Source organism: Plenodomus lingam (assembly GCF_022343315.1).
Source record: "Plenodomus lingam strain CAN1 chromosome Unknown contig_14, whole genome shotgun sequence".
Taxonomy (NCBI): domain Eukaryota; kingdom Fungi; phylum Ascomycota; class Dothideomycetes; order Pleosporales; family Leptosphaeriaceae; genus Plenodomus; species Plenodomus lingam.
In genome coordinates, this window is record NW_027093932.1 from 933,420 (window position 1) to 945,412 (window position 11,993).

An 11,993-nucleotide genomic window follows, 5' to 3' on the forward strand; every position below is an offset into this window, starting at 1 on the left:
AGCAGATATATACCATACTGCCTTGTACTGGATCCCTTTACGTTGGGGTTTTTTCTTAAGAAAAGCTGGGGGGGGGGGGATTAGGAGGTTGCTTCTTTTCTTCGGCGATGGTCACGTTAGGTATCGAGGTAGAAGATACGGGTAGGCTTGGTGAATACAGTCATCTTTCCGGAAACCTCAAAGTCATTCTTTCTTCGAGCGTGAAATTTCTTTGACCCCTCCACTATATCTCCCAAAACGACTACGTAGTATATACACACTTGACCACACCCCCACAATCCCCAGCTATCCCTCCCACACCTAAGCATGCACGTGCACGCCAAACCCACTACTACGCTTCCGAGCAGGGCACGGCGAGAGAAAAGCACATGGCTAGCTTTTACTTGGTTTCGAATGATGGGGGTAGGGAGCCGAGGTTTGGGAAAGAGAGGGTTGGGTTGGCATAGGCGGGTATAACAGAAGGAAAGTCTGAAAACAGAGTATATGCGTGTGGGGATTGGATCTTCGGGTTGGTGGTGCTACTGCGTGTGCGGGTGCAGTCAAGACCGTTTGTTGCTTTGTTAGGCGCTGGTGAATCTGTGGGGTGGGGTTGATGCGTGTACGGTGGTGAAGCGAGTCTTGTGTGCCTGGCAGTGGGTTTTGGAACGGTGGGTTAGATGTGGTATGGGTTTGTATATACGACGTATGTAGTTGTGAGGACATGGGATTGGAAAACCTTCTCGCAGCAGAGAGAAGATATTCACCGATTTTCTCGCTCTTGGTATGGTGTTGAGGGTACAGACGATGAATGGCATGTGTCCATGTCCTTGTGGTTGAGTTTCTTCTCTTACGCGGTTGTTGCCTTCTTTTAAAATCGCCACCCCCCTTTCTCCCACTTCGAATCGCACGTCATTCCTAAGTATAGCGCGAGACTGGATCTATTTTTACGGCCAATCGCTGTGTTCGTATTCACATCTTTTTGAACGAAGCCACGGCTGGTAATATGGCTGTACGGATGCTAGAGGCCAGAGACATTCCAGGGACCGTTCACTGGTTTGTAATTGAGATCGCGCTCTTTCGAGTGTTCATGTTGGGGAAATGCAGGCCGGGGTGGGGTTTATATATTTTAGGACCAAGGGAACCTGGTGTGGAGATTGGAACAAGACATGAGATAGGTACGTGTTGAAAATACAACTCAAATAAGACATGAGTTTGGACCATTGAGAAGACTTGAAGGCATTCTCGGCTCGTGTTTTGGAACTAGATAAAAACTACAGGTTGATCATCATGTGAATGGCAAGCATGCCACACAGCCTTGAGGTACAGTGGTGTATGTATGAGGAAGCTGTGGGTCAGCTTTAGGAGCCCTAATATGTTCTGATACCTTTAGGATAGTACTAAAGCATCGATATGTGATGATTTTTCGGTGGTTTTTCCAAAACAATCGAAGAAGAGGATTCCATGAATTGTAGTCAAGAACAACGCGTATCAATTCATGTGTATCATCTTTTTCGCAGACAGAGTCAGAGCCTGTTCAAGACTAAGATGGCAGCCGCAGTCAGACCGTATTGCATCATATAGAGGCACAGACTGTCCTGCACGTGCCAAACCCCTGCATTGTCATTTGTGGTTGACCTAGTCTCGACCATACTTAGATATCATATTTACTTCATGGTGTTAGCTCACGACAGTTGTGGCGAACAACTTGGCCTCACGGCCGTCGCAAGTCCTCAACCACCGACCAGCCGGAATACTGCATTCAGGATATTCAAAGTCGGTATATCGATGCCTTGCAGACTTATCATGTAGTACACGGCTATTGTGCATGAAACCATCCCGGGTGTTCCTGCACCTCCAAGTCCCAAAGCGGAAATATCCAAGTCATGATGTAGGTAATTACCTAGCCCTGGTCAACGTGCCATCACGACAATTCCATCTCGCCGACGTGGGGAACCGAAATATCGTACCATGAATGCGTGATTATGCAACCAAAAACGGTCGCGTTCAGATTCGGAACGGACTTGTTGGTATTGGATGATTAGGAGCGGGGTCCGATGTCTATGTTTACAAAGGGCTCAGGGGTAGGTGACAGACGCTGCTGCTCGAGTAATACCCGGACATCGTCTTCGAGTTTCTCGTCTTTTGTATTTCTACCATTGCGGCTCTGTGAAGCACGATATACGCTGTAGCAAACGTAAACATGTCAGACAGCCTGATTGTCAAAAGCGTGGCAGGAACCTGCATCACCTTCTCCTTCATCCTCGCAGGTACGCCTTGCGCACACAGCACCCCCCCTTTACTCGAAAACAAAGGCAGAAAACTCACGGTTATCAGGAAACGCAATCACACAGTCCTACATGACCGTCCCATCCCTCCTCGTCGACTTCCCACCTCCAGGCTCCCCCGACCACAAAACGCGTGCCCGCCTTCTCGGTCGCCAATGGCCTCTCTGCTGGACTGTAGGCAACCAGTTCTTCCGTCCCATCTCGACGTTGGGGTTTTTAGGGTACGCGTACGCAGGGTTCTCGGTCTACCGTGAGGGCATGCTTGCGCGCAGTGATTGGAAGTTGTTTGGTGTTGCGGCAATAATGCATTTAACTACAATCTTGCACTCGGCGCTCAACATGCAGCCGCTGAATGACAAGTTGGAGGCGCTGGCGGAGCGGGCGAGAGAGAAGGATTTGGACGAAGCGGAGACTGTTGCCAACAGGTGGGCGAGCTGGAATAGGTTGAGACTGGTTACACCGGTTATTGCTGGTGGGTTGGCGTTGTACAACCTGCTTTCTATGTAGATGGCTGTAATAGGTACTTGAGTGTACTCTGGAGGTTTATTTAGTATTGGTTTTAATAAAGTTAAGTTAATCACTAGTAATGCTTCGCAAGACTTCAGACCATCATATGGGGGTCACCAATCCAATAACAGATCCTCTACACCAATTGGGTCGCTGATGAACTCCTAGCAGCAATCTGCCATTAAATTAAAAAAGCTACTTTGCGATAACCTGTGACTTCCAGCCGCTCTTTTCCCTGAGCCATGTCTCGAAATCACTCAACCTTGGCTCTTCCTCTTTCAACTTGGCAACATCAACACCATATCCCTCCTCTGCAAACCAATTGATCATCAACTTTACTTCCGTGACCATATACATGAGTGTTGACCCAAAGAAGCCATACGTTGCAGGCACTGGGCTTCCAATAACGCGCTCAAAACATCCATTCATCTCATCCATGGTGAGCTCGCTGCCTGCAAGTCCCTCAGCACGTCCATTCCACTTCTCATTCTCGCGAAATGCGCGTGCGCCAAATAGACCAATGTCCTCGACAGAGACCCATTGGAGAGATTTGCCTTGTAACGTGTCTCTCAGCGCTGCGAGGAAGACCTTGGTTGGGAAGCCGGGTGCCAAGTTATCCATGAACGCAACGGGTCGAAGAATCGTCCAGCCCATATGCTCACCTTGCTTGCCTGCCCTCTCGAGAAGATGTTGCTCAATCTCAAATTTAGTCTGGAAATGGGGAATGGGTGTTTTGTTCTCGAAGCTGCGCACGTTGCCTCCCCGATCGACACTTGAGTAGACAAAGTGTGTTACGCCCTCTTTGACAGACTCGTCAATGAGATCTTTGCCTTGCTTGACTTCACTGTCGTATGTAACATTCTTGCCCATAGAGACTTGTACAGAGTAAACTCCCCAAATCGTTTCGGCTTTGCCAGCTTCCCTCAACACAGCCTTGGCTGACTGGAAGAGACTTGGAACATCGTCGAGGTTGCCTTGAACAATCTTGACAGCAGGATGCTCCTGGACGATGCGTTGAGCTGAGGCGGAGTTTGCGTCACGGGTGACGGCGAGGAGCGTGTAATCTCCACTTGATGAATGTATAGACAACTGTTCTAGGACAGCACCGCCCTGTTTTCCGGTTGCGCCAGTGACAAGGATTGCTTTCGTGGCAGCCATGGCGACGTAAGCTTGGTTGATAAAAGCCTGGCTTGGCTTCGTATAAAGTTGTATGTATGATTAAGTAATAGCAGCCTTGTTGTGGAGTCGCAGGCGATGAGGAAAACTTCGATCAATCAAATGGTGTACTACTCCGAGGTCGCTCGAGATAAAGCTACAAACTTCGTAAGACAGCGTAGGATGGTGGGGCCGTCAGGCCCCTCATATCTAAAAACTGTTTGCTTGCTCTTACCGAATTCTCGCATTCTGTCGGGATCCTGATCAAGGGGTTGTATGCGTTGGAATGACGTAAATATCCAACGCGTGAGATAGTAGTACAATTGGTCGGAGGTCCGACATTGCGATCATGCGCCATCATGCAAGTTCGCATAACAACAGACAAATGGAGCATATTACGGTTTAAGAGCGATTGTTATGGGGTGGCACTCAAATAACTGCATGTGTGCTAAAACTCGGATATGACCCGGGGCTATGATAGCAGATAATGGATTGAAGCAGGAGGATGTCAGCAAATCAGATCAGACAGGCGTTCGAACAGCCCTAGAGCAAGTAGTGCTCTATTTTTCAAATGCACAACCAGAAAACATTGCAATTCAAGCACGTCTATTCATCCACAATATTAATTTAGCAATGTCGAGAAAATGGCTCAGACCCTAAGCTCCACATTCTCTGTGTATTATCCACGAACCCCGTAACCCCAGCAGTGCTCGTTCATATGTAGTCATTCTTATAGATGGACAGCTTTTATTACATCATTCTCTAAGCCCCCATTGCGTGCAAAATGAAGTCCTCTACTCACCAGTGACACACCTCCCTCTGCAGTGCGCTGTTACTACGGCCGCGAACGGGGAAAGATGTATCGAATCGCAAGACTCATTGGCTACGAATTCATTCTTAAAGCCTGAAAAAGATGATAGTAAAAAACTATTTGGAGTTGAAAGAAACATGGTGTTTAGGTAGACCCGGTGAGGCTTAGGCCTGCAGAAGTGAGTAGGATCGAAAAAATCAAAAGAAGTATCAACATCAGAGCGTCAGCACCTTTTCGGAACAGTCTTGCCGTACATTGACAATTGCTAGCATTCGTTATGAATTTATTCATGATTCGGCAATATGAGGGCTACAAGAGCCGTATCAAAGTTCCAAGTTCAACAGACAATGCAGTCACGTGTCCATAACTTCACTCCAACACCCCAACCACCCATCCCGCCATCCCCACAGCATAAACACCAACCACCAACCACCAAACCCAATCACAAACCCATCCCCAGCCCCCACCCAATCTCACCACCTGCCACCTACTCCAAAACCAGGCCGTGCTCCCCAGCAAACACCCCTGCACCAACTCCACCTTGGCCGCGTCATCGATACCCCCAATCCCATCCCAGTACCAACATACCCACACCCACCACCAAACCCAATCCCGCATCCAAGTGGGTCAACCACCGCAACCGAAATCCCTCAGAGAGGGGGTTCCCGTGGAGAGCCGCAGTGTATGCACAGGCTACAGGATGGAGTGGTGTGTAGTCTACCATTGTCCCGGCAATACCGCTTCCATGGCGCCGAATACAGATGGAGATTTTGCACGTGTTGGATATAGGTAGCATGCAGTGGAGTGCTAAGTTGGGAATACTGGCTTGTTGCAGTCTGGGGAGGGGTTGGGGAAGTTACCGGCACGGATGGGATGCGTGCGTGCTCGCTTGTGCTGAGACGAGATGAGATGAGATGGTTATGCATTGATAAGGCGAAGTGAGCTGGGAACTATCTATAAGGATTGACGTTGTGGTTTTCGTGTGTGAGTGTGTGAGTGCATGCTAGGTGCATGTTGATAGAGAATAGGAAATGCACGTGGGTAGGGTTCCTGGTGGGGAGTAGGTAACGTGGTACTGCGTTTGTGTAAGAGTGCCTGGATGTGTTCGTTGTGTTTGTGTGTTTTTCTGGGTGGACTGTTGGACTTTGGGGGTCTCATAGGGGCGATTTCTAGGAGGTAAATGTCTGCATATGTGGGATTGTAATATGCGCTGAAAGAATAGTTCACTAGATTCCATGGTTTCGTGTGCGTTTGCAAATTTATATATGCCTTGTTAGGGCCATCTGGATTTGAAGATACAAGATAACTAGCCGGTAATCGTCTTTGTACGCATCTAGCAAATCTTGAATATTCGCAATCGGGACAGGCAGACACGCCGTCAGCATCGCACACACTTCCGTGTCAGTGGCTTCTTCTCCGATGGAACAAGAATATACCCATCTTTGTGCGTCGAGCGGTATTCATGCTGCAGGGGCATGGAATATTCGAGGTGTACAAAAGATGCTGTGCAATCGGATGGAATAAATACATTGCCCAAAAACCTGCTCTATCTTTGAACTACACCAACACACAATGAATTGCACACATATACGTCATTGCATAGCTACAGCGCAATTTCGAGTGGCAAGAATCACTCCCAATCACCAGGGCCAAGATCAAGAGGCTTCCCAGCCCTCATATCCTCCATGACTTTCTCGATGCTCCAGGGCTCGTATTTGTATCCCTTGGGGTAGTTTGGCTCAAAGGAGTCCTCATCTTTCATATCAATTCCCTTCTTCATACTCGCCGCGCTCTTCTCGTAGTTCTCGTACGCATATGCTTCTGGGTCATGACCCCATACCCACTTGGGCAGCTTGGGTTGCGCGCGACGCGGGTCGATCTTGACCTTGTCCCAGTCGGTGTCCTGCAGGAGCTCGGCGTTGGAGAAGCCGAGTTTCTGGGCGCAGGAGTTGCGGATGAAGCTGTTTGGTGTGGTTAGTTGAGATGGTCAGGAGGTCTTTGGATGGATTGATCGGGCGTACCGGAAGCGAATGTGTACCCGCACGGATTGCGGGATGTTTTCTTTGCCGCCGATCTGGAGGCAGGAGGCTATGGAGATGGCGTCTTCGATGGCTTGCGTTGCGCCGTTACCAGAGGCAGGGAGATAGGAGTGTGCGGCATCACCGATCTGAATCACACGTGCGCCAGGGGATGTCCAGCTAGGCTGGGGGTTGCGCCATAGGAGTTCAAAGTTGACAATGGTATTGGGAGGAGTGCAGTCGACCAGCTCTTTGAAAATGGGTGCCCACTTGTGCACCTCCATACCTGGCATTTCGTCCATACCTTGGAGCACCTCCTCTTTGTCAATGGTGTTACTCCAACTCTCTTTCTCTGAACCGGTGACCTGATGGATTTAGTTTTCAGCTGCGCGGTTGATGTAGAATTCTTACATCGTGATTCATAATCCAGACCATTGTTTCCGGTCGTGTCAATGTCAGAGCATATGTAGACGGGCTGTGAACTGTCAGTGTCACAAATCTGCAACATGTGTCAATCACTTACCCTAGAAAAGTCCTCACAATTGGCTCATCACCAGGCATCATCTTGAAAAACTCCTTGACTTTGGGGTTCACGTCCAATGCCTCTTTCGGAAATGCAGCTCGCCACATAGCTCTGCCTGAAGGTCTTGCGCGCACTTGTCCACCAACCAGTTTTTGACTCTTGGAGCCAACACCATCGGCAGCAATGACTACATCCGCTTCATAGCGTTTTCCATCGTCCGTGATGCAACCCCCCTTGTGTTCATCCTCGAAGTAGTCAACAATCTTGCGGTTGAACTCAACTGAGACACCGAGCTTCTCTACGGCGTTGACGAACATCCGGTAGACCAGAGGGCGCATCTGGAACTCACCGGGTGGCGTGTCAGGATCCAATCCTACCGCACGAAGACGGTCTGCAACTTTCTTTGGCGGAATGATAACCTCGCCAGAATGTTTGAAGGTCTCCATCCAAGCATTGTGAAGCGAGATTTCCTTGTACTCTTTCAGTAATTCTGGCCAATGCTTCAAGAAGCGGGTGGCACTGAGTCCCATGAAGTACATGTCACCTAGCAATCTAAGATAAGCATGTTTGTATTTTTTGAAATTGGATTCTATGCACACCTGCTGTGTTGATGTCGGCGTTACGCTCCAGGACGCGCACATTATGGCCTTTGCGCGTGCATTCGAGTGCAGCTACGAGTCCCGCAAGACCAGTGCCCACGATGAGGACGTCTATCCCCGAGGGTGGGTAAGACCCAAGAGGCTTAGACTCCATCGTGGAGTCACGAGAGGTAAGAGCATGAGGCATACTGGGCGTGCTGTGTAGTGTGCTGTGATGACTTGCTATCTTTCGTATCAACGTAAACCATGAGGTCGCGTCTTCTTCTCATCTTAAGGCTCCTCTACGTGCACCTACTCCGTTGGGGTACCACTCAGCCTGCCGAAACCATCGGATGTCCGAGCAATCAACTTGTCCCCTAGAGTCGTGTCTCGCCATCTGCCCCTGCGACTGCACCAGTTGGGCCATGCGACTATGATTCGATTCGGTAGAAAATCCCAGGCACACGGCACTGCTTGCTGTAACCATATGTCGATGACGAGAAGTGACTTGCCTTGGTACCGAAATCCCGATTGCAGGGGTCTATACACTTGCGCAATGGTTCCCCACAATCTCCGGTTGGCGACAACCCTGGCACCCCTGGCAATGCTGATAATTATGTTCCATATGGCGCCCACATCGAGGCCAGCATATTCGATCTCTGTTATGATCTAGGAGTATGAGATCTGGGCTGAAAGATTGCCCAATCGCTGCTGTGTGGCTGCGCGATGTCCCACGTGCGAGTAAACGGACTGCAGTATGCACGATTTGCTCAGTCGCATCCACGCCGTGTAACGTTCGCTAACATCACTCTGGCAGTTTATCATGACGTTGAGACTGCGGTGTCTGACACTGTGCGGCGCAAGGGATACACAGTGATTGATCTGAGAATCGCTTCGAGTCAATTGAGTGTACACTCATGAGTACATCTGAACTTTCATGCGGCAGAGAACTTCCAGAGGCTGGATCAAAATTGATCTCAAGGGTGACTACGGTGCATTGAAGTTCAATAGAGAGTCATCGAAGACAAATACCTACAACGACTGAGTACCACAAGATTCCGCCATGTCACCGATCCATACTGTTCTGTGATCTGAGGTTTGACATCGAACAAGACTTCTCCGTCTGTTAAGACAAGGTGTGGGCTCATAGACTGATGGCTTAGTTGTTCTAAGCAAATGAATTGATCGTGTCAGCTAGCGATTGCAAGACTCTTGTCGAGTCGAGCAAGTGGGACACTTTCCAACGCTAGCAATTATCTTCAGTGCCTAGGGTGATATGTGCTCTATTTCAGTAGGGGGGTTTTACTTATCAGTGTTTGTTTTACATCATCATTCGAATGTGTCAGGCTCCTGAGCCCGACTGAAGGGAAGACACTCCACATCGGGAATCCCACGAATTCAAGGAGGAGTCTTTCCTGCTCATTCAGTCTGTCCCATCTGGGAGTCTGTCGTGACGATCTCATCTCCTTTTGGCCTGCTGTCACACTGGAATGCAACCTCCATGAGCTCGACATGTCATATGTCGGCGCCGTGCAATACCGACTTTACGGCGTCCACTCCTCTGGGTCAGAGATCTAGAGATAAAACTGGAGCTTAGAGGCTATAGGCCAGCCGCCATCGCAACATCGGCAATTCCTTCGTCCGCTTCGCAAGTCAATGGCCCAGCCACAGCACAAGCGCTTGCTTGGCCCATCACTCGCTATACTCACCTTGCTGCGGTTGGCCTTAGTTTGCGGTACTATTATATACCGTTAATGATCCCTGGCTTCCCATTCATTAGCTTGTTCATTGGGGAGCCGGACTAGAAGCATAGCCTTTCGAGCCTTTGGTGTGATATTTACCAGCCTCCCCGGAAATAGTTTGATAGTGTACCATACATTGTCAATATCTCGATCCAGGGAAACACAGGGAAACAGTGGATCTGTCTTGTATCGTCAACATACCCCTGAAGCTGTGACTGCGTCGTCCAGGTACCTCTCTCCCATTGCGGACTTTGTCGGAATGCATCCATTCACTGCATACGCGCTTGGGATAGCCATTGTTAGCGTCGCGTTGTACGCCATTGTCGAAGCTGCCACGAAATACAATGCGAAGTACAATCCTCGAGGATTACCAGGACCAGCTCTTGTGCCATGGCTAGGCCGCGTCCACGACCTGCCCATTGACTTCATGTGGTTGAAGTTTGACGAGTGGGCGAAGAAGTATGGACCAATTTACCGGACGAAGATGTTGGGAGCCAACTTCATCATCATATCTGATGAGAAGATTGCTGAGGACTTATTGGTCAAGAGAGCTAAGATATACTCTGACCGTCCAGAAATCAAGTCGCTTTTTGATGCAAAGAGTACCTATGGTTCGATGGAGTACCTTCCATTGATGGGAAAGAATCGTAAGTAAGGCCCAACGTGGTACAGATGGCTCCTACTGATAGATTTAGAATACTGGGCTCGTCAGCGAAAGTTTACGCACGCATACCTCACTGGAGCTACCAACGACCGTTACTATGGCATAATGGAATACGAAGCAAAACGATGGATGGCAAGACTCGTGGAGAACCCTGATGATTTCGCATTTTCTCTCGAGGACATGTGCTCCAAGGTCATGTGCCAGTTGACTTGGGATGACGATACGCTCAGTGTTCCCTTGACTCCCAGCGCCTGGGGCCTACTTACCCAGATGTCACCTGCAGGCCCCCTCACAAACGTACTCACTCCATTGTGGGACTATCTTCCAGAGCCCATCAACCCTTGGAAGTTGAGAGAGCGCAAACGACACGATGACCAACAGGCTTGGTGGCTGGCCATCTTACAACAAACGAGGAGCAAGATGCAAAAGGGCAAGCAGCGATCTTGCTTCACCAAGACCTATCTCGAGACGGCTGAGAAGACGAACATCTCTGGGGACTATGAGGCATCTTCCGTTATTGGGATGATGGCTCTGGTTGGTATCTTCACTGTCGCCGGTCCCTTGTATTATTTCTTGGTTGCTATGGTTCACCATCCAGAATGGCAGGTGAAATGTCAGGAGGAAATCGATCGTGTCTGTGGGAAGACGCCACCCTCTCTTGCCGATTTGCCAAAGCTTCCGGTGCTCCGCGCCTGTATCAAAGAGACCATGAGATGGAAACCGACAGTACCGACAGGTAAGTCATTGTGCAGTTGGGTTCACTTTTACATCGACTAATCCGTAGATATAGGTGTCGCACATGAATGCGAAGCCGATGACTGGTTCCGAGGTTATTTTATCCCCAAAGGCACACGTATCCTTCCCTTGGACTATGCCTTCCTCCGAAATCCAGCAAAGTACCCAGACCCAGAGCGGTATCGACCAGAGAGATGGCTAGAGGCCGGATGGCCAACGTTTCGCGAGCCGCTCACCAAGTACCCTGATATTGTGGGCATGACGTCGTTTGGATGGGGTCAACGCCAATGCCTTGGTATGTCCATCACTCGCGATGAAACTGTCACAGGATGTGGAGCCTTGATGTGGGCGTTCAATCTCAAGAAGAAGGTTGATCCAGCGACGATGAAGGAAATTGAAGTGCCGCTGAACAAGTCCAACTCTTTGCTTATCATCAAGCCGGATCCATTTGAGATGGCATTTGAGCCGCGCAGTGCAGCGCGCAAGGCAGAGGTACTGGAGCAGTGGAGACTAGCAGAAGCAAAGGACCTGGAGGAGCGCGCGGCATTCCTGAGGCAGTCGGAGATGAAGGAAAAGGAAATGCTGATGTAGAGCGTTTTGCTACCGATGGTTGATCTTGGAGTTGATCTTGGAGATTGGGAGGGGTGGCGAGACGATACCTGGCGTAAAGGGGAGGGGACGGGTACGTATATAGATATCTGTTGGACAATAGTTTCGCGAAGCTGTGGCTGGCTACCAATTTACCACTTTTTTTATTTTGTTTTTACATCCTTTCATCACTTTGCTGGTTGGCTGTTACTTTCTACCGACTGTCAATGAGACAGAGTAATAGAGTACAATGTGAGGGGGGGAGGCGGGGGCAGAGGGGAGAGGAGAGGGGGGACGGTAGGACGTTGAGCTGACCGAGCAGATTGAAGCTAATGCTCTATTCGGACTAGGCAATTGGCCTAGTACTGATGCCCCCTCTGTCAGCACGTGCCCACGCTCAGACTGGTT

General features: G+C 49.6%; 5 protein-coding genes across 5 annotated transcripts; 3 read left to right on the plus strand and 2 right to left on the minus strand.

Annotated features, from left to right (window-relative positions):
• Positions 1-1,861: 1,861 nt before the first annotated feature.
• IAQ61_002383 (uncharacterized protein) lies at positions 1,862-2,851 on the plus strand. The gene is made up of 2 exons (XM_003834232.2): positions 1,862-2,246; positions 2,314-2,851. The coding sequence occupies exons 1-2, from the start codon at positions 2,180-2,182 to the stop codon at positions 2,769-2,771; spliced, it is 525 nt and encodes a 174-aa protein (XP_003834280.1). The 5' UTR covers positions 1,862-2,179; the 3' UTR covers positions 2,772-2,851.
• Positions 2,852-2,966: 115 nt separating this feature from the next.
• On the minus strand, positions 2,967-3,929 carry IAQ61_002384 (uncharacterized protein; the record flags this gene model as incomplete). The annotated part of the gene is made up of 1 exon (XM_003834233.1): positions 2,967-3,929. One exon carries the CDS (start codon positions 3,927-3,929, stop codon positions 2,967-2,969), a length of 963 nt encoding a protein of 320 aa, XP_003834281.1.
• Positions 3,930-5,039: 1,110 nt separating this feature from the next.
• On the plus strand, positions 5,040-5,453 carry IAQ61_002385 (uncharacterized protein; the record flags this gene model as incomplete). Its single annotated transcript, XM_066095526.1, has 1 exon — positions 5,040-5,453. The coding sequence occupies one exon, from the start codon at positions 5,040-5,042 to the stop codon at positions 5,451-5,453; it is 414 nt and encodes a 137-aa protein (XP_065954362.1).
• Positions 5,454-6,367: 914 nt separating this feature from the next.
• IAQ61_002386 (uncharacterized protein) lies at positions 6,368-8,064 on the minus strand (the record flags this gene model as incomplete). The annotated part of the gene is made up of 5 exons (XM_003834234.2): positions 6,368-6,698; positions 6,759-7,120; positions 7,167-7,230; positions 7,279-7,822; positions 7,878-8,064. 5 exons carry the CDS (start codon positions 8,062-8,064, stop codon positions 6,368-6,370), a joined length of 1,488 nt encoding a protein of 495 aa, XP_003834282.2.
• A 1,793-nt stretch (positions 8,065-9,857) lies between these two features.
• IAQ61_002387 (uncharacterized protein) lies at positions 9,858-11,588 on the plus strand (the record flags this gene model as incomplete). Its single annotated transcript, XM_066095527.1, has 3 exons — positions 9,858-10,245; positions 10,294-10,998; positions 11,053-11,588. The coding sequence occupies 3 exons, from the start codon at positions 9,858-9,860 to the stop codon at positions 11,586-11,588; spliced, it is 1,629 nt and encodes a 542-aa protein (XP_065954363.1).
• Between the last annotated feature and the right edge of the window lie 405 nt (positions 11,589-11,993).